This window comes from Dromaius novaehollandiae, chromosome 4 (assembly GCF_036370855.1).
Source record: "Dromaius novaehollandiae isolate bDroNov1 chromosome 4, bDroNov1.hap1, whole genome shotgun sequence".
NCBI lineage: Eukaryota > Metazoa > Chordata > Aves > Casuariiformes > Dromaiidae > Dromaius > Dromaius novaehollandiae.
In genome coordinates this window covers 25,956,851-25,982,997 of record NC_088101.1, presented here as the reverse complement: position 1 = coordinate 25,982,997, position 26,147 = coordinate 25,956,851, and the positions used below count along the sequence as shown (strand labels likewise).

At 38.7% G+C, this 26,147-nt stretch overlaps 1 protein-coding gene across 6 annotated transcripts in view; it reads left to right on the top strand.

The window, feature by feature from the left end:
* The first annotated feature begins 5,135 nt into the window (after positions 1 to 5,135).
* The window catches only part of PDE5A (phosphodiesterase 5A), a 75,787-nt gene continuing 54,775 nt past the window's right edge, over positions 5,136 to 26,147 (top strand). For 2 of the 6 annotated variants that reach the window (XM_026096110.2, XM_026096109.2), the window contains exons 1-3: positions 5,136 to 5,554; positions 19,528 to 20,110; positions 21,611 to 21,700. In XM_026096110.2, coding sequence (XP_025951895.1) covers positions 5,451 to 5,554; positions 19,528 to 20,110; positions 21,611 to 21,700 — 777 coding nt within the window. In that variant the 5' untranslated portion in view covers positions 5,136 to 5,450. Of the gene's footprint in view, positions 5,555 to 6,650; positions 6,808 to 6,943; positions 6,993 to 7,155; positions 7,179 to 16,345; positions 16,446 to 19,527; positions 20,111 to 21,610; positions 21,701 to 26,147 lie in introns of those variants that run through there. The other 4 variants (XM_026096111.2, XM_064510637.1, XM_064510636.1 and 1 more) reach the window with 4 other exon arrangements.

Here is a 26,147-nt window from a genome sequence, read left to right as displayed (position 1 = left end):
CTGAGTTTCCTTCCCAAACAACTATAATCAGAAGAAAAAAAAAACTTTATATTTTGGCTTCTTAATTATCTGTATGTCTAAGTACAAAACAAACATACATTTGCAATCACAATTATTAATAGAAGTACTAGTAGGCACACCTGCTAATTAAAAATACCTAACTAGCCAGTTGTTGCAAAAAAGCTGGTTATAAATAAGCTATGTATCATGTCAGTAAGAAAGGGTTAGTTACATACTTAGAATGGCCTAAAATGAAATCTAGCCTGCACAAATTCCTGCTTTCCTACTTACTTCCTATTTAAACTTTGCCAAATGTATATGTGCTAAAAGACAGAATAGGCTGATCACAGCTTCAGTTTTCAGCATGTCAGAAGCCCAGAAGTGCCTGCTGGGTGTGAATGGAAAGGGATTGCATGGGCATACATTTACAGGGGAGTGGAGCCTTCCCATTTGAACCAGGCAATGCACTGCATTTCCTGTCATCCCACTTGAGCTAATCATGGTAAAATTTCCCTATTTTGTTGAGGGCTGTGTCTGCATGTTCAGTGAAGATGTGGTTCTGGCACACAGACACCAGAAACTCTTGCTAACTAAACCAGAAATCATGCTGACAAGTCCACCTACAACTTCACCTTCCTACATCATACCAAACTGCAGGCCAGGTCTGTGCCCTTCAGCAAATTTGTAGATGACAGTAAGCTTGGAGGGGCCGAGGATACACAGCAGGACAGGGACAGAATTCAAAATGATCTTGATAAGCTGGAGAAATGGACGGTGAAGCACATGATGAAATTCAAAAGATTCAGGCACAAGAAACTTCAAGGCGGAAGTAAGCAGGTGCACAGGGAATGCCTCACCAGACAGCAACTATTTAGGCAAACAGATTAGAGAGTATAGTGGATCACCACATGGTAGCTCAATGGTAGCAGGCTATTGCCAAAAAATGTACCCAAGGAGGACCGTATAAGCAGGAATATATCTTGCAAGGTACAGAAAATAACCCTTCCACTTTATCCAGTACAGATAAACATTCAACTGCATTACTTGATCCTAGCCTGGTGCGACACAAGACTGACAAAAGCTATCTGTGAGAAGTCCAAAGTGAGTAAGAATAATCAGAGGCCTAGAAAACATGACCTTGGGGAAGGATCGAAAGAACTGGCACTATTTAGCTTAAAAGAAAGAAGACTGAGACGGAGCAGGTGAGAGGCATGGTAACAATCTTCAAATTTATCCTGAGACTTCCAAGAGAAAGAAGAAAAGGTTAAAATTTGATCATTACTGACCAACTGACATATTAAATGCTAATATGCTAAACTCAAATCCTAAATTACATTTTTCAGGAGATGAAGTTGGACAGTATTTTCCAGAGAAATGTCTGTGTATTACAAATTTACAAACAACTTTGAAAAGCTGCTGCTTTCCTGAGGTTAAGAATAATGTGGCATGGTGATTTGATTGAAGCAAACACTCAATCACATTCAAATCAAAATAGGAGGAAGCTACTATTTTACATGGCTTCCTGTAGGACATATGAAATGCTATCCCAAAGGAGAAGATAGGTTATGCAATGAGGGAGCAGCTCTGCAAAACTGTTTTTATTTGGGAAGCGTTTCCAGTAATTATTTGGACAGGTTTGAGAGGATAAACTCATAAGACATTCTCATGTTTTAGTATTTTCATCACTAAAGTAATAATTAGATTTCAAATGAATCAGATTTTGGTTGGTATTTCACCCTCTTTGTGCAATTCAAACGACAGAAAGGAAATGGAAACGTGCTTTATTAACATTAGGATTCTTCCACTGTGTGCATGTTTGCATGTGTGTATAAAATTGCTGGCTAACGAAGAACCAGAATAGTTTCCTCTACCTTATCATATTCTAGCCTCACTGGCAATATAGTGCTGCCCTAAACTTGTTTTAGGAGCCAAAATGGACCAACTGTTTTCCAGATTTAAGGGATAGGAGAAAGACAGCCAATTCCCACTCCTTAGCAGTGCTAAATGCTGCTCCAATTCGTCTAATGAGTAAGTCAGACAAAAAAGTCAGCCATGGTCACATTTGAAATCTTATTTTCTTCTCTTTTAAAAGGAAACCATATAGAAATGAATTACTATTTCAAATAAACCTATATTTATTTTAAGTAAATATAGGCTGTCTTTGAGCATAAAATATCACATAAATAAATACTTTTTCTCTGACTACGTATTTCCATATTTGTTCTTACTAATGATCATGAGTTAGCAGCATCTCTACTTTGTGTGCCTTGGACATACAAAAAAACCCACATTCTTCTCTCCGTACATTACGATGTTTGTAAAGCACACAAATGAAGACTTCAACTAAAAAGCTTTACTATCAAACAGTCCTGCTACAGAGTGGCCTGCTGGAAAAGCATTCTGGCTTCTATACTGAGCTCTCAAGCATCCTGCTTTGCCACAAATAGCTTTTAAATTTAAACTGGACTTATTTATTTGTATGTCATTACCACAAATCCTTTTCAAGTTTACAGCTACTGCACATGGATTCTGTCATCTGAGCTCTGGAATCAAACTAGAAACCTGGGTGTGAGGTAAGATACATCAAGCTTTTTCGGAGTGCTTTGCAAGCTAAAATTATGGAAGGCTTTTTCCACTTTCAGCATTCACTTCTTTGTTATGTTTGGCCCTCATCCCCTCCTGTCACCTTAAAAATCAAAACAGCATGTTCATTATTATTCATGGAAATTCATAGGATACAGAGAAAGTATCCCTTTTTTCCCCCCAACTGTTCCATTCATGTTTCTTTCGGGAAAGACTATGCTATTCTTTGCTTGGACAGCAATCTTTTGAACTGATGCTTTACCATTGCATTCAGGGGAAGATAATCTTCTGCACTGGTTTTAGTGATTCTTATCTGCAGGCTAAATAATGACTTTGCAGCCAACCCTGGGCAAAGCACACAGTGCTGCTGCACTGCACAGCTTCTCCCTCCTTTGATAAACTATCATGTGTAAACTCTCCCAGCCTGGGCAGCCAACCACAGTACAGGCAGCTTCACCCTAGCATTCAGGTGCCTTGTGGCATGAAGTACGGGGATGCCATATGCTTACTTCTCGCCTAGCCTAGTATTTAATACTATATTTTACAGTGCTCAGTACAGTACATAACTGTTCTTGGCTGGGGCTTACTGAATGTTACTATAGTAGAAATGCTAATTCCTATTAGTGCTTCTCCTAATTACATGAAATGAGACGGTATGCATTGCAGCTGACATAATTTCATTGACCGTTACCTTGTTATTCTCCTATGAGACAGAGAGAAGATCCTATCCTGCTCTTTAAATACCAGTCATTAAATTTTCCATTTGTATTCATCCTTTTATATACAATCTCTTTCTGTCTCTTTACAGAAGAGATTTTTCCAAGCTCTTGGTCATTCTTGTTTTTTCTCTCTAGAGCTCCCCTAATAATTCTGCAGTAACTTTTTGAGATGGGATGAGCACTAGTGTGCTCAGTATTCCACATCCAGGGAAAGGCATTTTACATATTTATAAAATCTGCATTTTATAATTGCATATTTTGCTTATCTGTTGTAATTCTTATGCATTCTAACATAATGTTATTTTCCAACTGATGTGTCTAGGTCAGAAGCTGTTATTGCCAAGTCTAGTATAGCCTCAAAACCCCTTCCCTGAAATGAAACAGTTAATTTAGAGGTCTGTGAGTTACATGACTGGTTTATTTTTTCTTCTAACATACAATACTTTCCAGGTTTTGACACTGAACGTCAACTTTATTTATTGCCATTTTGTCTGTTTATGTGGTTTGCTTGAGCATTCTGAATTTCTCTGTTGAAACATTTCTCTTTGCCTTGATTAGTGGCTTGACTCCTGCAACATGTCTTACTGGTTTATACTTTATCTTCCCATTTTGCTCTTTGGTCATCATGCACATTTCTCCTGAGAAATGTTTTATACCAGAATTATGTTCATGTAAAACTTCCCTTTTTATGTGCCTCATATCACAGAGAAATTCTTAGAGCCAAAAGACACACGTGCCCAAGCAAGTGAGGTTCATGCACAGATGTTACACAAGGACAATGGAGGAGAAAACTTTCCCCCCAAGCTTGTGGACATGCTCTTAATCCCTTTGCTGTGAAACGCCTGTCATTGCCTCTGCTCACACTGCAGAATCCCCCCTCTCCTGCCAGGAGCAGGACTGGAGTCTCTATACATGCCACAAAAAAACTGACAAGTGTGTAGGGATGTCTACTTTACCTAAAGCTCACCACTTTGCAAATACTGCAGGGGATTAAGGGACACGGAAAGCATTGTATACATCTATGATATTTTTCATTTGATCATACAGGAGAATCATTCTGAAGACCCTGTATTTGCCTTTCCACAGAAATGTGCTGCTATTTGTCATTCATGTCTTAGCTTCAAAGATACTGCATGTGAGGACATAGGATGCATGTTATTAATTATACTTTATATAAGCTCTTTTGTGATTGGAGATTGTAAATTATTATAAATGTATGTATGTATATATCTGAGAATAGATGAAGTACAATACATGCAAGTGACGCTCAGCATTCATCCAAATTTTCAAACCTGTCTGTCTAATGTTAGAGAAAACAGGAACTGTGAGTCTGGAGCAACTTCAAAGCCGGGGTGTTAACCAAATGTCTAAAATGGATTTAAAAGCCTGACGGTAGACACGAAGGATGCAAACCCCAGGACTTAGTACTTACATTAAGGCTGAGTTCTACCAGAGATCCACATCCAACATCTATCCATATCCACCAGTAAAATACTCTAAAGGGATCTCTGCTTTACCCCGTTCTCTAAGCAGGATGAAACAGGCCACACCTTGAAAACCGTGAAGCGGGGGGGCCGAATCCTGTTGCCAGATTCAGGGAGAATAATTTACTTTTTCCTCAGTTTCCCATTTTTTTCCTCCCCTCCGGGACGCCCGCGCCGGCCGCCCAGCAGCACGCCCGGCGCACCCGAGCCGCCCGGCCGCGGCCGCACACCCAGGCGCCGCCCGCTCCCCGGCCGCGCTGCGGGGGCCGCGCTGCGCCCTGCCGCCGCCTGCGCCGCCCGGGCTGCGGGCTCCCCCCGGCGCCGGGGCCGGGGCTGCGGGGCCGGGGCTGCGGGCCCGCGGCGGGAGGTGGAGCCGGGCGCGCCGCTGCGGGAGGATGCGCCGAGGTCCCGCAGACACGGCGCGGCGCTGGAGCCGGGGGCGGGCTGGGGCTGAGCGCGGCTTCCTGCCGCCCGCGCCGGGCAAACACCTGGGAGCGGGGCAGAGGCGCGGGGGGGGGGCGCTGGCTCCCGGCGCGGCCGCCAGCAGCGCGGCGGCAGGAGGGTCTCCTGCGCGCCTCGGCCGCTGGTTAGACGGCAGGCCGGGGAGGGGGAAAGCAGCACCACCGACACCGACAAGCGGCAGCGGGACCGGGCGGCGCGGAGCATGGAGCGCAGCTGCCCGCCCCCGCCGGAGCAGGAAGCGGTGGAAGCGTGGCTGGACGATCACCGCGACTTCACCCGGTCTTACTTTGTTAGGAAAGCTACGAGGTAAGGATACAGACAGGCGGCGGACGGAGCCAGACCCTTTCGGGGAAAGGTCGTTCTTCTTTTCCCTTTGCCGTCTTTAAAGAAAATAAAGAAAAGCGATTCCCCCAACCCCCACCCACGAAAAAACTGAAACCAACAAGCGGCGGCTTGTTTCGCAGCCGCCAGAGCTCGTGTGCGAGCGGCGCGGCGCTTCTCCGCGGAGCTCTCCAGGCACCGAAGGCGTCCCCGAGCCCGGCAGGGCTTCTCTGCTGGGAAGTTGCAGCCCCGGCAGCGGGAACTTTACGTGCAGTGCACTAGCAGATTTATGAAGCTGTCCCAAACTCTCATCTCGCTGCCCTGAATTTTTTTGCCCTTGTTGTTTTAAAGCCTACATAGCCCATCCACTTTACACGAATATTCATGGTAACAGGCACTTTTTCCCAGCCCTGCAAACTAGATAGAAATATGCCGAAGCCTCAGATAACATCTAATCTCTTCGGGCGGGGAGGGAGATTGTGTCATTACTTAATAGTCTCAAAACAAAATGCTGCTCTTAAAGAGTTTAGGGGACGTGTAGGCTTTTTGACATCTCAGCAGCGTCCAGAGGGGCGACTGGGCCGGAGAGGGCGAACGCGTGAAGCGCTCAGGCAGCTGTGAGGGCTTAAGCGGCCGCTAGCGCCGTGGCCGTGGCTTCTGCAGCAAGACCTCCAGCGAGGAGGGGGAAGCGGGGTCTGTGCAGCCGGGCGAGCACCTCGTGGTGCCGTAACCAGGGCGCAGGCACTACGGGCAGCGGGCTGCTGCAGCCGGGGACGCCGTGCCGCTCCCCCGGCGGCTGCGGCAGGGCGGGCAGCAGGGGCTGAGCGCGGCGGTGCAGCCCCGGAGATCCCTGCCCGCGAGGTGCCCGGCAGGGCCGGGGCCGCCGAGGACGTGTGCGCAGCTCCGCAGGGAGCCGGGCGCAGCGGGGTGCCCCTGCCGGCGCCGGCGGCAGGCAGCGGGCAGGGCAGGGCAGGGCAGGCGGCGGGCGCCGCGCCGGGCCGGGCAGCGGCTGCGCGGGGCCGGGCGCCGGCAGGGGGCAGCGCCGCGCCGCGCAGCGCACGGCAGCGCAGGCAGGCACGGCCGGGCCGTTTTCCTCTCTTACTACTTGAGGGTGGCTTCTCTCCTCTTTCCATCTTTTTTTCCTTTTGACTTTTGCAAAGACCTAATGTAACGACCAGAAGAGCTCGTCTGGGCTTTTTCACCTGGCTTGACATGCTGCCATTTGGAGATAAGACGAGGTATTTGCTCACCGTTGCCACACTTCAGCAGTGGGACTTAAAGTTGAAACTGAGTAAATTCAGCTATTTTTAGAAGTGGAGTCAGGTTTCCATTTTGAATATTTTCCGATAAACAAAGCAGTGGGGATGCAGAGCACAGGCGATCTGCGGCTCCCACGGTTTATCTTAGTGGAGAGCTCGAGTTAGTAAGTCTTGTGGTTTGTTCCTTGGACACACCATCTCTGCGGGCTTGCTTCTCTCCTCTCCTGCTCGCGAGCTGCTTGCACCATCTGCTCATCGCTGCTGATTTACTTCTTTCCCAAGTCACTTAGCAGGGATGGATGCATTTTGAATGAGTTTTGCTGCTGCTCCTCTCTGCATGGGATGGGGCGGTAAGAAGAGAAATCCCTATTAATAATTGACTCGCAGCAAGCTAGGAAGCTTCAGGGGTCACCTGCTTTCTTGTGGCCATCTGTCATGCGGTCCCCTTCCTTCTCTTGCTTCTTCTTTAGGTTCATTTAATAGAAGAATAATAAAAACGTATTTTAAAATGTCTTTAAAATGTTGATTAAAAAAAGAAGACTGCATAGGTGTAACTGATGGAAGTAGTTAACTTTGATATTCTACAGAACACTAGTGCACGGTATGTAACTGAAGGGTAGTTAGTTTGCCCAGGAAATAGGGTGTTAGCAGCTTTGAGAAGTAGCATTTTATTAGTTCAGCTTGCCACACTTCCTTTGGAAACTGGAAGTAGTATTGAACAAATATGAATAGTAATTAATAGTAACCGCTGTGTCAGATTTGTTTTCCCTATGGAGAGGTTTGGTTAGTCTTTTTTCTTTAATGCTGAGGCAGAGTTTTGTGTTTGTGTAGGTCAGAAATAGGCAGTAGTTCACAAAGTACAAGTCAGTCATGTCTCTGACGGCTATGCTTCTGCATTTAGAGAAGGCTTTGCAGAAAAAATGGCTGAGTTTGAATTCTTGCTGGGCAGCAATTCTATGTTGTTTTTACAGTGATGGAAACATTGCATTAGTTTTGGAACTATCTTCTCTCCTGTCTTGCATGGACCTTTTTTGGTTTTTTTTTTAACTGACTAAATTTAAATAGAAAACTACAAATATATAAGTAGTAATACCTTATGTGTCAGTTTGTATTTGAAAAGATGAAGTTACGAGTTACTCGACTGTATGTCGGTTCTAATTTTATTCACTAAAATGATATCTCATAAGCCTGAGCAGCCTGAAAGTACTGATGTACTTTAGTAGGAGGCTTAATGTTTTACACTATAGTGATATTTTAGAGTTTGAAAAGAAAAAAAGCTAAAACTTTTGCCATGCTTTGTTTTAGTTGAATCTTTGTACAGTAACAATACACTGAACAAAGACTATGCTGTTTAATGTTTTGGTTACCTAGCATTATATTTACTCTGTCAAGTAAAGCAGCATTCCTTGAAATAGTTTCAACTGTTTTCTAATCTTAATTTACTGCTGCTCATTTGTTTTGCTTCATAATATGCCTAAATTCTCACAAGTCTTGCAAGCAATTAACCAGGAAGTTAGTTAATTTGGTAGCTCATCGAGGACAGATGCATATACCAGCTCACAAATTGCTAAGTATAATTGTTAATGGAAAATGATAGTTCTGTATCTGTTTTTCAAATATTCATACACAGGAGCAGGAACAGATGACATAGCTCAACCATTTATTATAGAATAACATAAGCCCTTTCCACTGATAGCAGTGAGCTTTGGATCACAATCTAATTTAGCAATTGCATTTTATGATAGGTATTAAATTATTTACACATGGTATTCTTTTCTCTGTAATTAATAAATTCTTGCAGTGCTTTATACAGTAGTTTTCTTGCTAATTCCCACATGAATAATTGTTTGCAGAATGAGGTGTTTAATCAGCCTTTCTAAAATAAATACTTTGGTCTTATGCCTGCAGATTTTGGCTTTTTTATAAGTATGGCAGTCACATCATTCTTGTTCCATTCTGCATAGGTCAGTTTGATATTAATGTATCTCTTTTCATCGTTTAAAGAGAGAATATCTTCGGGTAGGGCAATACTTTAAAAGAAAACATATCTTTTTATTCACAATTAGTTTGCATTAACTACTTCTCATAACCCGGGTGAAACAACTTTCAGAGTTGATAGGCTCACCAATCAATATTCTTGAGAAGGTCGGCAGGTCTCCTATTTAATAAATCTGCATTTGCTTTTCTCCTCTCCCCTAAAATGTCTTGGAAAAGATAACTATACCAGAGAGCTTACACCTTATATTTTGATCCTGAAAAGCCTTGAGGGAGGTTGATAGTGTCTGCAATCAAGCCACATTAATGCCTTCTTCAAGTCTTTGGTGACTAGGTGGACTGATAAATTCTGTGATAAAGCTATGGTGAATTGACTTCCACCTGTACAGTGCAAAGTTGCAATCTTGCAAGCATGTAAATCCAGATGAATCGCTTTAAATTTATGCCTCCTTACAGTACGTGAATAAACTGTGATCCCTTGAGTAGGAAGCTACAGAATTTGTTACAGGTTTTTTATTACTTTATTTCGCACCAGGGAGACAAGAGGTATACAGGGAGTATATAAATAGGCATTACCCATAAAGTGTTACAGTATGATCAAAGTGCAGAGCAACAAAGGGGAAATATGTTGCCAGCACACTCAGTGAAGTTTTATCAGAGATGAATTTGGTTCACTTTGTGATTCGGTTTGCTGGTTGACAAACCTTCTGGCTGGAGAGTTTGTTATTGCAGACTTGAGCGTTTGTGAGTTCCTAAATGCCTACTTCCTACTAAATTTAAACTCTTTTATTCCTTCCTTGATTTCTGCTTGCCTTGCTGTTTTTTCCCTTTCAAAGTTTTAGAATTGTGTATCTTACTTTGGCTTCCCAGAAAGCAGAAATGTTTTTCAAGGAAACAAATTCTTTTATATTGTGTCTTGTGTTTAGCCATGCTGTTGTTAAAGGCTCTTCATAGATGATGCTACAATTATAATTCTTCTGAAGCTATTAAGTATAATTAAATGCTATAAGTGCATAGCCTTGTAGCCCTTATCACAAAATCGTACTGCATTTATGGCTGCATCTATTACCCTTTTTGTCTTCCTCAAGTTTTATCTTTTTATATTCCTTAAATAAAATAAAAAGCACTGTCACATTCACACTATATGCCTATTGTAACCATCTACGGAATACTTCTGCTCTGTGTTTCTGGCCTGTTTGTCCCTTAAAAATACAGAAGTGATTCTCTTTTTGTGCTCTCTGCACACATAGGCAGCAAACTACCAGAACAGTAGAAGTAAAAACTCTGCTCTCCGTTAGAGGCAACTGCATTGTTCCAGACACTGTTTGTCTGGTTTCCTAAATGTATGGCATGATAGATGCAAACTGTTAAACCAAGTCTTGTATGGGTCTCACTGGAAAGAGCATTATTTGCTATAAATACATCTTGGCTTGTTAAGCATGGTTGGGAAACATTTACAAATGAATTAAGGTGGAGTTGTTTTTGGAAAAATAAATGTCCCCAACAGCATGGTACTTCATAGTGCTTCACTGAGGATTCCCCAAGTGGCATTCACTAGGAAACTGTACTTTAGATGGCATTCAGAGATTGCACAATTTGAATGTATTGATTACATCTATCACTTTACTCTTATTGATAATTGGCGGACAATCAGTTTGTAATGTGCTGCATGTAGTATCAAGTTGCTGAGGACACTTGCCTTTTAATCTCTGTGTCTAGAGGGCCTTTGGAAAATGTCTTTCATTTTGAACTATCTGATGTTTAACTTCATAAATATGATCTGACCTATGCATTATGCCATTGTTTTGTGTGGTAATATGTGTACGGTTAATTATTTTCCTAACTGAAAGGAAATTAGGGCATTTTTGGAGCAAGTATGTGAAAACTCAGATTATCAAACAGAACTATTTAAAATTTTCTATATTGAAATATGCTTTGGATAGCTATTTTTCATAAAAATGTAACTGCCATATGAAAAAATACTAATCCTAAAAATATACAGGTATGAGCCATAGTCATCCCTAATATGACCTTGGTAAGTAGGCAGTATTTTTTTAAAACAGTGTTTATATAATTGAAGGGCCCCTAACAATTTTCCAGTGGAGGCACAGAATCCTATGCAAATTGTTTAAATATGCTAAAAGTGGACTTTCTTTTCTAAGTTTGTGAACCACTTAGAGGACTCACTTATTCTTTGGAACATGGCTTGAAAACCACCGGGAGAAGTGGTGTTAATGCAGGGCTCTGAATATTTTTTTCCACTTATATATTTTTATTAGATGCTTACAGGGCTTTTCTGGGAAAGAAAAAAAGGTTCATTTCAATGAAAATCTTGGAAAGTATTTTCTTGTATGTTTAATGATCTCCATGGCTGTCTCACTCATAAATAGTCTCCACATCCTTATTCCTTTCTCAATAACTGTGCAAAGTATTAAGATCATCCCAAAATACTTTAAAATCCTGATTCAAAAAGCATTTAGGAAAGTAAGGAATGTTACCCACATTAATAAAGTTGTAAATGCATATTTTTGGCATCTATTCTTGGAAGTAAAGTTAGGTCTGTGCCTAAATGTTTTGGGAATAATGTCTAAAAAACCAGTTACTGCAGACTGAAGAGACTGACACTTCAGGGAACAATAAAAAAATCACTAAATAACAATTTACATCTTTAATTCCCAAATAGCCATAACCTGATTTCCTTCAGAGAGTCTTCAACGGGATTTCTGCAGAAGAATCAGCTATAAACTAGTGCACCCTTAGTACTGAGCAGCCACAGGAGAATGTGCTTTTACCACTACTGTTTGCCTTAGGTAATAAAGAAACAAACAGGCATGCACAACACTGATTAAAATACAACTGGTAATCTTTCGAGAAAAGGGAGAAAAGATGGGGTAAGCTACTTCAACAGTTAACAGCTCTTTTGCCTTCTTTCTTTTCAGGCTAATTTTATTATGGTATTACAGTACTTGTGATAATGCCAACAGGCATCTGAAATCTTATTTCCATTCCTACTGCTGTTAATGGCAAGACCTTAGAGAGCAGGGCCTAAATTACTGGTAAGGAGGGAAAAAAGGTGGAGCTGAGGTATCCATTGCCTTTGTGAGGGACAGAAAAGTTTCACACTTTTATTTTTAAATTGTGTAAGTTTTTGTTGGGCTGCTGTTGAGGAATCACCACAATTATTAGTTGCTTAAATGAAGAGGACATTCACATGATTACACAGGATTAGGACAAAGACTATATATGTAAAATAAAAATACCACATCAATCTTATTTTGAAGCTGAAGTGAGACTTCCATAGTGTATAGACATTTATCCTCATGCAGACAGCTAGAACAAAACTCATGATATGTCACCTAGTGTGTCTTCAGACCAAAGAAAGTATGTCTAAATATCATAATGCACTTTCAGGCTCATTCGAGTGCTAGATTAAAGCTGAATTGTGTGGGAATATATGATCAAGTGTTGCAAACAAAGCAATTTTATACAATACATTCTTGACTTGAGCTAGCTAATATGCAACAATTTATTTTCAATTTCAGTATTAAAAAGGAAGTTTTTGCTTTCGTCATGAACAAATATAATTATTAAAATCACAATACAAGTCTTTCTTTTCTTTACTGGCAAAAATATATATAAATTTACATGATTTATCTGATTTACTAAAAAAATAAAGCATTAAATACAAAAGGAGGTATTTGCAAAATGCCAGAAAATAAACCCTCCTCAAATGGTCCTTGTGAATGACTCTATGGTTGTAATTTCACATTAGGTCTGGCACTGAAAATATAGCCACAAAATATATTTGCTTAGTAAAAGATATATATTTTCCCATTTATTTGTGCATTACGGTGAACTCAACCCAGCACAGGGGGCCAGCCCAAAGCCTCTGCACCACTTAGGTCCTACTTAAGCCCTATTTTGGGAATTTAACTGAAACTGAAATGGTGTGTAAGACTTATCCTAGGCCTCCAGACAGGTGTGAACTTAACTCTTAATCCTCTTTCACCAAACACACCAGCAAAAGTGTCATTGCCTTCCACAAAGAAATGACTGGGTCCATAGCTATTTTTAAGATTTTGAGCCTGGAACAAGGAAACATTTGGAGGAGAAATAAAAGGTCATGTTTTAGAATTTGACCTTCATATGCCTGAGGTTTTATTTTGTCTTTCTTTGCACTGTGAATAAAAAGTCCCGTCAAGGAAGGGATAGCTGTTCTTGTGAAAAGTTAGGCTTGCAGTTTGGTTGCTAAAGAAAACTTGAAAATGGTGAAGAATAACCAGTAAGTGCAAGCCCCCCATTTCTAATACTTTTGCTTCAAATAATAAATGAGCCTTTGTCTCCTATTTTAAAAATAATACTAGCATAAGACAAGATTTGTAGGAATTCACAGTTCTAGAAAGTTGTTAATTTCACTCTTTCATAAGCATGGTTTGAATCAAGAATTAAAGTTTTTCATTTAGAGCTGGATTCAAATAGAAGTCAATTGGACTGTTTATATGTTTACAGTTAAATGTATGTTTATATGTTTGACTGAGTTGTGCCCCAAAATGGACACCAACTTTAAGTCATACTTTGTATTCAAAAACTGTTTGCCTACCACTATTAGGAACAGCATCTCAAGTAACTACAGCCCAGAAGGGTTTAAGGAAAACAATCTAAGGAAAACAATCTTTGGCAATTTGCTTTTTGAGTTCATTTAATAGGACTTTGTATATAGTCTCTTTTACTATTTCCATCTAGTGAGGCCTTATCTAGTTTATTTAAATCTTTCACATAGCAAGAAGGGAGACAAAACATTTAAAACATCACTGTAAAACAGGAAGTACTGGAAAGAAATTGAGAAGGCAAGGTTAATATCCAAGTGACTTCCAAACTCATTTGTTAAAACTGGCTAGATCTCAAGTTGTTGCTAATCCTTTAAATGATTTCTATGTCTAAATTATGTCAAGACCTAGGAAAGAAGTTGTAGACACCTAGTGGTTATTTTAAGGAAGGCAACTGAGAAAACAGTTGGCTTGAAATACTGTTGACTTCAACGCTTGCAGGACTAGGCTGCAGGAATAGACACTTGAAAGCTGGCATTCCATAGTACGCAAGTTTGGGTCAAATGCCTCCCCTGAAGTGTATTATCAGTAACTGCTGGTTTGAATGAAAAATTATCAAAACATTCCATACAACTGATGCAGCAAAATGCTCGTTAAAACCCTGCATGTTGTAGATACGAAAGACATTTCAGCAGCAAAGAAAATGTGCTGGGAATTATTTGCTGTTTCACTGAAATCCACTCATTACTGACTGCTTCTGTGGTACAGCAATTATTATGCATCTTCTACGGGCAAGACGAATAAGATACAGTATACTATCCTAGCCACATCTTAGTATTCATTTTGTGCTCCATTTCTCCATGTTTTGTCTAAAAATATCTTGGTGAATGGTCGCGCTGGTGTGGTCTTACATATGTAGCATAGTAACGTGTTAGCGAGGCAATCATAATTTGTCTGCAACTCATTAAATGTCTTCACTGCTTTTTTGAGAAGATCAATGTGCTGTGTATTTTGAAAATAAGCACAATGAAGATGGGTAACAGAAATTATTTAGTATTCCGAGTAATAGTAATTAGTGTCAGGTCAGCATGGTTTGATAGGTAAGGCACAGAAAATAAAGCAAGCTGTGATTGTGTTCAGGTCTAGCATGACCTGGCTCAAGCTATGCGTCTTCTCTGCATCTGTTTTCTCACCCACTGATTTTCTATTTTTGTTGCCTATTCTTATCAAAAACTTTTTGCTCCAGAGACAATTCTACTTTCTGTGCTGTATTTAACAAATTAGGTTCAAAGAGTTTAAACCCTCTGAAGTTCCTGAGTTCTAATGTAATACAGATAATAAACGTGTAGTTGTATACAAGTGATTAGACAGGGAAAGATCATATAATCTTTTTTGTTTTGTTCAAATGTTTTATCTTCCATTGTACTTTCATCCCTTTCCCATCCCCAGCTCTCCAAAATTCCTCTCCAATTTTATCATCTGCTGATGAGGTCACCTGCCAAATTCAGCAGTCACTATTCTCAGTTTCCTTTGTAGTTCTGCGTTTTATAGAGGAAAGACTGGATTTGGCTGATGTAAAAGCCTATAAAAAGGTTAATTCACAGTCAGCTATTCCTGTTGATGACCTCTGGGATAAATTATGGCTTTCTCAAGCAGAGGCTTGTAGTAAATAAGTGCATAGTAAAGGATGTATGCAGCGCATGAGGAACAGATGCACAAGGCGCTCTTCAAGATGTAGTGATTGAAAGGCTATACTGGGATGGAAACATAGTATGGGTTTGAACTATACGTGTAGATTAGTATGGATCAGTATTTATTCCTGTTTAATACACTCCTATAACTCCTAAACTTACTTTAACAGCCTTTCTTTCACAGCAAGGGTCTGGTCCTTACCATCAGCTCTTGACAATACCAATGCTCACTGAGGACTACTCATGAGTAGTCACAAGCATTCGTTCCTTAATGTAGTCCTTTCATACACAGCACTTGTTACTAATTTTCAGTAATATCACTTGTGGTTCAATATGTGTCTGGTATTGGACTAGTTCTGTGCTGAGAAAATAGTCATGTTTGTAAGAATACTCTTGTCAAACTTTTTAAATAGGATGGAATATATCAGCAAGCAAGCGCATGTCAAGACCTTCTCTGATACAGTTTAAATGGATTTAGAAAACTATTTTACATTGCAGTTAATGTGAAATGCTAGTTTTTCCACTCATGTATATAACTGTGTAAGTAAAAGGAGCTAAATAGTTTCCTTGTTAGAAGAGGCATTCAGTAAAGGTCAGTGAAAACTGTTCTTATTCCAGCAAAATGTGAACAACTTTACTGTTGCCTAAACTGAAATGCCTAAATGGTTTGAAGAACATGCTTTAAACAGTATAGTTGAGGATTTTTTTGTTGTTACTAATGTACACAGCTTTTTGAAAATCACAGGCTGTTGGCAAGTTATTGGACTGCCATCTAAAAGACATTAAGGGGGAGAGGAATGTTCCTCATAATCATACAGCTCTACAAGGAAAGTAACATAGCATAATATAAAGTTCTGTTCAATGTTGAAGTGCTTTATAAATAATGCAGATGCCTAATACATAGTCGGTCCTTATTAAAGAAATGTGGTTACTTTCATGGGAAAGGTTTTACAGTTATGTCCCACATCCCTCAACAATCTCCATAAGTTAGAGAAGCATTAAAATGCTTATTTTACACAGTAAACAGCCAAGGAGGTAAAACTAAATTATCTCAACACCACAGTGTGAGAGCCGGTATTAGAATACAGAATACATTGTTCTTACTGATTATTACTCTTCCACTATTAAGGCTGGGGCACATGACATGACACTTTAAATAAAATGACAGGTTTCAACTGACAAACCAAATCTCTGCTTTAGCTTTTGCTTTATCCACAAGGGGTACCTGATTCTTTCTCTGCCTTGTATCTTACATCAACACATCTACCCATGTAACTTCACTGTAAAACACAGCTAGCCAAAATGGTGGTATTTTCTATCTTCTTCCCTCAAGCACAAATAAGCAGAGAATCAACTTCCTGTAAAAACTGCTGTCATTTGGCAAGTAAGTACAGCTTTACACGTGTGCATTTTCAAACATGCCTAGACAAAGTGCACAGATTCCTACACCTAATCACTGACTAGTTTAGAAAGACTGTTTCAATTGATACTAGGTTCTTACATTTATGTTTAAATCTTATTTTGCAATAATGCCAGTCCTGAGTGTTCAAAAATCAAGCCAGCACAGGCAGTCATGAAACTGACTCAAGTCATGAGCCTTTAAAAAAATATATTGATTATTCTCTATTTACTTTCCTGTGTCTGAGGCTTTAAATGCACCCAATGCACATTTTTATGTTCTTCTCTGCAGCCTTAGTGCTAGATACTAAATTTTGTTTAGAAAAATAATTAAAATTACCAATTACTTCTCTTCAGGAGATTAGATTAAAAAAACCCAAATATTACACAACATATACTATTGCAAGACTTATCAGCACTGATTTCAAAACTCATGTGTTTACATTCAAATTTTGCACTTTAACCTGCTTAAGTTTCTTGAAGATATTTTTAGTCATTTTCATCACTAATTCTGTTTTCTCCTACAATTAAAAAATGAAATTTTAAAATGTCATCAAATGCTAACTTCTTATTTTGACTCTCGCTGAAACAGCTTTTGCAAAGGTGGTGATACTGTCTGAGACCAAGTATAAGATTATGTATTTCAGCAATACAAAGTCACACCTCCCACATTCTTATATCTATGCTTTTTAAGTACTACAAAGAAATGCTGTTAAAATACGAGTCCTAATAACATATTAATTGTTCCTTTTGTTTCTTCACTGCATGAAACATTGGGATGAAGTGATTCTTAACAAATATATATATATATACACACACATATACATATATATATATAACTGCCATAATAAAGAGGGACATTGGGAGCTATTAATGTACTTAAAAAGCAGAGTTTACTTTCTTTAAAAATAAGTAGCTAAGCAATGAATGAAAACTCTTTCAGACTAACAATGGAATTTCATTGTGTTCTCTGGCACGATGTTGCCAGTAATTGGACTAGCTTAAGATTGCTGGAGAATTTATAATAGATGTTGATTGAGATATATTATTGGTACAGCAAGAAGTGTTCCAGGAGCTTCATGGAAAATGTAAAAACATGGAATGAAATCCTACCTCTGTGGAACTCAGAGGCAAAAATCCCTCTGCCTTAACTGCGTCCAACATTTAATTCGGTGCTTTTGGACAAAGAGCCTTAACAACTCAAAACCCTGATCATCAGAAGATTCACAGATGTCCTATATGACTACACTGGCCACTTAGCCTTGAAGATCAGTGAGACTGTGAATGATATTAACCACGTTTGTAAGGTTTTGCATGATCAGGAACACAGTATGCAGACAGAGTCCAAAGTAAAGAATATTCTATCACCTATTTATTTGTACTTGCATCGGTGTAAAGAAGATGAGAATTTGGTTCTACAGTGCTATATTGAGTGAGAGTTACCTCAGTCAAACATAGTTTTAAGGGGAAAAAAATTACCAGGTAGTTCACACCAAAGTGGAATGTGTGCAGTAATATTGTACCTTTCTTTTGCCCAGGTGTTCCCTTTACACTTGCACTATTTTATAAATCTATGCTATTTAATTTTTCACACTATGTTGCCTACAGTTGAGGCATCCAAATCATACATGATTGCAAAATCTGAGAAACTCTTTCAAACCTTCCTCATGGAAGACAAATACCTTTTTTTCATATTGTGGATTACTGTTAATAGAAATAGTATCTGTGGATTTCAATCAGTTACTTTGCTTTTGGTTAGCAATTAATCATTTGCAGCAACCACTCGCACCACTGCATTCTACAACACAGTCGAAACCATACTGTGAAAGGAAAAGAAGGCTGTGTATCGTGTTCTTCATATTTAACATACACTAATGCATGTAACTGATCACTGGCTGACTAACCTGATTAATTTCCATGGTTTCATTCAGCTTCACTCTTGAAATTCCTGTGGTCTGCTGAGCAAATAAAAAATATACCAAATTTAAAACATGACCACCATGAGACGTTTTCAAAAGATCAGACTCGTTAATAGGATTTTTGCTGTTCATAAGCCTATACATTATGTAATTGAGAAAAAACATCTCTTCTGAGAGCTGATCATGTGCTGTAAGGAAGCCTCTTCACTGAATACATGAAATAAAAAGCCCCATATTGAAAGGTTTTGGACACAAAAATATTAGAGTGATAAGAAAAGTACATTAATGTTACTGATAATGTATTTGCTTATGAGTAATTCAGAAAAGCTGTATTTAGGAAGGATGTATTAGGGCTGGCACTATAGTGCTTAGCTCATTTCAGAAACAGTTAAATAACAGAGATGGGTGACATTTTTTGATTAATAGTCAACTCATCAAAAATGTAATTTTGGGGATATGCTGTATTTTGAGTTGAAGTAGGCAATGAGTTTCATCTGGAAGGAAATGGGAGAGATGCATGAAAACAGCCTGTGTTTTCATTATTTTGAAGGGGTTTGAATCAGAATGTTTCTGATAGTTTTTAAGCAAAAGTTCTGTACTTTGAGTCTAAAAACAGCATTCTTCATTAACACTGAGAGGACATGGGGAAAGTTAACTTAAAAATAGTTTACAGACAGCATAAAAACAGGAGGGGTTTCAGGTGCTTTGACTGAATTAAAGTTCAAAATAATCTTTCAAAAATGGGGAAATGGTCTGGAAAGATAGGATTAAAACAGAAAGTTTACCTTATGTAAAGAGTTCTACATCTTAGGAATGGGAGGACCAGAACTTTCCAAGCAGAAAATTATGGTGTAAACTTTTGATCTTTTATACTCTGAAAGATGCTGCCTAAGCAGTCATCCTCTGCACTATTTAGTTATTTCCCCTGAGCAGAAATAGTTTCCTTTTCTGTGGGGCATAAAACATTACTGCTTAACCTCGACTTGGTGCTGGCTAAAACTGAAAACTGGTACAGAAAAGCACTAAAGGCGCACTCTGTGTGAAAAGGTTGAAAGTTATATTCTCTTGGTAGTGTCGTCTTTATAAATTTATTAGTTCCTTAGTATTTTTAGCTTACAATACTTACTATCTTTCATTTTTGTTTTACAGAGAAATGGTTAATGCATGGTTTGCTGAGAGAGTTCACACCATCCCAGTCTGCAAGGAAGGAACCAAGACCCAGAGTGAATCCTGCTCTTGTCACCAGCCAGCCTGTGCTGAGACCACCAACCCTGGGACTCCAGCGAGGAAAATCTCTGCTTCTGAATTTGACAGACCCTTAAGGCCCATTTTTGTCAAGGACTCGGTAGGAGCAGTGAGCTTCCTCTCTGGCTCTGAAAAGAAGGAACAGATGCCTCTGCAGTCTCCACGGATTGGGACCAGTGCAGGGGATCAGTGCTCAAGACTCTTAGAACTTGTGAAAGATATTTCCAGTCATTTGGATGTCACAGCGCTTTGCCACAAAATTTTCCTACATATCCATGAGCTTATAGCAGCTGATCGTTATTCCCTGTTCTTGGTCTGTGAGGACAGCTCTAACGAGAAGTTTCTCGTAAGCAGGCTGTTTGATGTGGCAGAAGGCTCCACCCTGGAAGAAGCTTCAAACAATTGCATTCGCCTGGAGTGGAACAAGGGCATCGTGGGTCACGTAGCAGCTATAGGCCAGCCTCTGAACATCAAGAACGCTTATGAGGTAAATCAAGAAAATGTATCTTGAGTAATTTTTGACACCAGGAAAAAAAGTCATCTTATCAACTGATGTAATCTTGCCATTTTAATACATGTATTTGGAGCTACATTGATTTGTACTACTGAATATGCAAATCAGACCCCAAATTTCTGTTATAATACATGCATTATATATACATGCATATACAGATGTATGTACCTATGACTAATGCTAGAGGAATGGTAACATCAAGATAAATGATATAAGTTGACATTAGCAGTCATATTTTCAGCCCATTGTTAACCAGTTGTGTGCACACCAGTATTTGCATTTCTAGCTTTGGACACTTAAATGGTTACATTTCTGCTTGTATCAAGAACCAAGATACTTCTGTACCAAAACTGTGAGTGTAAATAATTATTTCCAAAATGGCAGCCCCATGACTGAAAACACTTCAGAGAATTTTAGCATTCCTAAGGCACTACAATCTGAATGAAGAAAAACAGGATGCATGTTTGAACTGTACAGCAGCCTCCCAAATGAAGTGATACTCAGCTTTTTGGATAATTTAAGACAAGGCTAGACAAACAAAGAAATACAATCCAGCATTGGGAAAGGATTATCTCTCTATATTCCAGGTTTTTCTAACAAGATGATTTTGTGCTTTGAATTTAGGGATGATGGAAATTTTATGGAATTACTTACTTGATTAATTTATTAACTAATTAATTAAAGCATAGAGAGCTGAAAACGACCACTTCTGTTGATCATCTCCTCATAAATCTGAGCATGTTTACACAGAAGGGTGACATTACCAACTGGTAATTTTCAAGGGTAACAATGATTGGATATGTTTTAATTTTCAACAAACACTTATTTACTGGCTCAAAAACACTTGTTAAGCACATGTTTCCAGTAGGATATCACCTGTCCTTATATTTTAAGAGTTCTTTCTTGAATTGGGACCATCATGCTGAATTTGAAATCAACTACCGGAGAAAGAACAACAGTCTTTAAAAATACTCTGTTGTATTTTAGTGAAATTAAAAAAAAAATCAAAATTTTGTATCAATATCCAGTTGAAAAACAGAAACAAAATCTCCACTACAAGCAAAAATATTAACTACATCCATGAAACTTTGTTTCTTTGTGACTGTATGTCTTTCAGTATATTTCTGTAATTTCCTCTTGCAGATAAAAGCTACACTGCATGTTGTTATTCTGTATATAAGTTTAATATAGTGATGGTCTGGACTCAAAAAGGCTCTTTCTAAGGGTATTTTTTTTCTTTCTGACAGTTTTATTTATCCACAGGCCCTCATGTTCCACATAAATGGTATTTTTTTTCTTCTTGAAACACATGCTGATAGTAATGACTTTATATAGTTGTTACCTAGTAATGGAACTGCTGTTATCCTGGGTAACAGTTAAATATTACAATTTTTTTTAGCCTTTAAATCAGGAAAGAAAAAGAATGCATCTTTAAGCAAGTAGCTGATTAACTATATTTTTCTCCTGTATCAGGATCCAAGATTCAATGCAGAAGTCGACCAGATCACTGGCTATAAGACTCAGAGTATTCTTTGTATGCCAATAAAAAATCACAGAGAAGAGGTAAGTTGCAGTATCTGCATCCCTTTATAAAATAGTGTTTCCAGCTGTGCTAATTTTTAGCTGTGCTAATTATTAAAATTTTATTAGTTGTCTGTCATTAGAATATAAAACCATCCCCTTTTAAAAAAGACTGTATGCGTATGATTGCTTGAATTTTATCTTATCTAGTTCAGTGACATAAGGCAAATAAAGTTGTCAAGGAGAGTTTAACCCCAGATGCAGAAGCAGAATGCATACGTTTAACTGCACAAGTGCCATTCCCGCACCTGGTCTCTGTCACCATCCAAGTTCATTGCACTTCTACTGGGCAAGTTCAGCACACACTCCAATTGCAATAAAGAGTTACTTTACTTTGGCTTAGGTTTTATCTAGATTTTTATCTTCAGATGATACAAATCAGTTTTTACCACCATCTAAAAGACTGGTTTTCACATTCTGTTAGCCAACTAATAAATTAAGAAGCATGTTAGGTGCTTAACATCAGGCATTTAAAAACACATATGGTGATGATGTGATTCAGAAAAGTCATATAACTTTAAGGCAGATCACTCCTAATTTAAATGATGTGAATCTGTTCTTTGCACTCTAGTGCAGATCTCCCATCTATGCTACTCCTCACACAAGTTCTTCCTTCCTGTCTGATACTCTTGTAATAAGGAGAGTTTTTATTATGGCCTTGTGCTGTTTTCTTGCACTGAGTAATTCAAAAGTGAATTCAATGAAGTCAATGAAAAAATAAAACTGGAATGGAAAGAAAGGTTCACCATTTACTTAGGGAGATTTCCACTACTTTTCTTTTTTTTTTTTCTTTGATACTGAAAGGAGCACTATTTAGCCACATCACCCATTCTAATGCTTGCACAGCATAAGTCTGATCAGACTGCATCAGAGCTTTTTCAACAGAGATTTTCTCTCCTGCAATGCCTTAATTTTTCAAAGGATTTATAGTTTGCTCCCAGAAAGTTCAAAATCCAAAAAGAAATGCTGCCAAGATTGATTTGAAGACGACATACCTTCTTCATCTTGCTCTTTCATTGTTCACTCCTCCTATGGAGTGTGTCACCTTGATTCTCATTGCACTAAACCTTTACTCATTAAATATGCTGATTAAACTCTTCATTTATCTATGTGGTGAATCTTACTCTAGTTGACCCAAATCATCAGGCAGGGTTTCTCATCCTAATCTACTGCTCATATTGGTTAAAAATATTTTCCCATTTTTCCAAGGATAGTATTTGAAATTTGCAATCCACTACCTTAGAGACAATGCTTTTAGTTCTCCTCTCCAAGTCCCAGCCCACTGTAAAGTCATACCCCTTTCTAACCAGCAGCAGCCACTGCTGGCCCTGGGCCAGATGATCAGCAAATCAGATGTTGTGAGAAGGGCTGTCAGAGAGCAGTGCTCCATGAAAAAAAAGCTGATGCAAAGCTTTATGTTTTAACCAAGCCATCCCTTTTCTTTTTGCTGAATGGAAAAAACACTGTGCTCTATGTAATTTGGATCAGAAATGAATTACAAAATCCTGTTGGCCAGGGGGCATTTAAATGCTTACTTCTCACCATGTCCTGATGGTAGATGGAGGAGAAATAACAGCTGTAGTCTGTTGGTCAAATACACCATGACTTACAGGCTGAATAAACCTGCAATTGGCCGTATCTTCAGCTAGGTTCCTACTCCTAAGTGCATCAGGAAGTGGAAATGAGGCACGTATTTGTTTGTTTTGAAAACTTCAACCAACCTGAAGCTTGAGGACAGTGTTACACTCACTCTTATATGCAATAAATCAGAGCGGTTGAGCTATAAAATTTCTTATAGGAAAGAATGGCACTTTTTAAATTTTTCTGATTTTAAAGGCTCTACCAGAAGGTTTTCATCACTCTCACCAAAATGCTTTTCTGACATGTTTCTGGACAGATGTTGGAGTCAGTGAATCAGTCCTTAATTTGCCATCTGCTTTCTGCTGCTTTTTCTGTTTAAAAAAATAATCAGAATGCTGGCTCCTGCCCCATTAAGAAAAACATCCCCAAAGCCCCTCAAGTAGTATTGAGGCTAGGGAATGTTGCCTTAGCCAGGATATCAGCAATCACAGTCACGAGATCATTCTTCTGTATCTGGAAGGTCTCCAAAAATAAACACTGAGAAAGAGAAGCACTGTTTTATTTTTTGTTTGTTTTGTATTGGTACTATTCTTTAAAACAAAAGAGTCAGCAATGGAGATGAAGAAAATCTCATGATAATTATTAAATCCTCTGGGCCTGCTGAAACATGGAGATTTTTCCAGTAGATGTTTTTCCCATTTGCCTGTATTTCTGTGAGGAATGTGAGCAACCGAAGTCCCACTTAAAAATAACAATTAATAAGAAATTCCATAGATGAAGGAAAAAAACCCAGCTTGCTCCACAGAAGATGTCATAGAAAGGACTCAGGAATTAGCAACAATCTTACCAAGAAAAAAATGCAATCAAAGAGTACTTTACTTCTTCACTTCACAGATGCACACGACGAATGGAAACATGTTCATTTAATAGTAGAAGAACTTTTCACAGTCTCCTACTTTACCTGTTCTGCATCTGCAGAAATGTCACATTTTAGATCCAGAAAATTCTGATTATATTCTTCAAGTTCAGATTACAGAAGCTTTACAGTGCTAGCTTTGTAAAGAGTTCTCATTTTGCCATGAAAAATTACAAATGCTAACTGACCAAGATGGGCATCAGAACCTTCAGGGGCTTTGAAGAAGGTTCTGATATCTGTAAGCCACTGATGCACAGTCTCTAAAATTCTGTCCATCACATCTTATGCCAAAAGTATTGCTATATGCTGCTTGTTAGACTATAACATTTAATGTTTATGACTAGTAAAGAAAACAAGGAGGAAGAGAGGCCTTGAGTAATCTGAATTTTACTCTACTCAAAAAGAAAAACAAAAAGACTGTAAGTCAAATCATTTCAAGCTATTTTCGTATTTAGAATTCTCATATTGTAAGTGTGAAGCCATAGGAAAGATTGCATTTTGCTCCTAAAAGATATTTCTCTTCTGTCTGTTCTTCTGTAACAGCTGATAATTATGCAACTAGACATCGCTATGACTTCTACTCTGATTATCAGTGTATATAACAGAAGCACACCAAGCCTTCAACGCAGACTGAATTTTTTTCCTCAATAGTACTAAAAACATCAATGAAAAGTTAGTATTAGCCAGCTCTTACCACAGAGTCACCATGGTTATTTCTTTTACAAGAGGAAACTGGTTTCGCTGGCCACAGGTTTTAGCTGTAGCTATTAATGCTAACCATTTCACTGCTACAGTTTCTTTTTTCAGAAATCAGGATTTTTAACACCAGCTGCAGAAGCTCTAAGTTTGTGGCAGTTTAGAATTTTAATCTCAACTGTGTATCTCAAAAAGCAGCTTTTCATTCTTTAGTGTGTGTGCTTTAAATCTTTAATTTTCAGAAGCTCCAAATGCTACTGATTTGCCTACTAAAGTTCCTATAATAAAGTGAATAAATGCAGTGGCATTTTCTTCTGATTTTGTTTGTTCTTGGATTCAGAGACCCAAAAAAAGGACTACAGAAGCTGTTGTAAATAATTATCACCCTTGAGGACTTCTCCATCTGATTTTGTAGACCTTTATAATTAGTCATTATGAAAAAATTCTGACAGACCTGAATAGTGAATGGAGGTCCTTAGTTTAAACCAACTTGAGAAGTTATCCAGAACTGATACAATTCTCAGTAGAGATTAGTTTTCTAATCATTAGTTTTGTAAATGATTTAGAGTATCTATGCAAAAGACAGTCCCTGATTTGTACAGTTAGCATAGTTGGCCTAGAATGTCTACAGGAATGACATAATTTTCTGTTATGTCTGTATTTTTTCTTTTGACTGTGCAAAGTAATTTCTGTTAAATCCTATTTTTGTTTAATTTCTATTAAATACTGACCCTAAGTAAGATTGAACTTCCTTCTAATTGGCTAAGCTCACTCCAGTTGTTTGGTTTGTTTATTTTTGATTTTAACTTGCCATAGCTCATGTCACTGGCAAGCTCTTCTCAACAAGTCAGGGGTGCCTTTTTAACTATCTTGTTGAACTTTATTTTATAAAAGTTAACCAGGCATGTTACTGTCAGCCAGCTAGGTAAGTTCTTTCCTCTCATAGTGAAAACTTTGTATAACACATCAAAGTGACTGCAGTATAGGATAGATATAGCCAAGCTAACTTTAAACAAACCAACTCAAGTTCCAGTAGCAGTCTTGCTGCAGGATTATGGAGATCAATATGGACTAAGCAATTTGCTGCTCGGGTGGATTTTCAGCTTATGCTGAGACATGTGTTGTAGTAACTAGACTGCTAGGAATTGTGTAGTATAGTTTCAGCGTGAATATTTCAAGGGGATGTGAAAGTTTGGCTGATTAAAAATCAAAGTCTGTAAATACAGATCTGTCCCT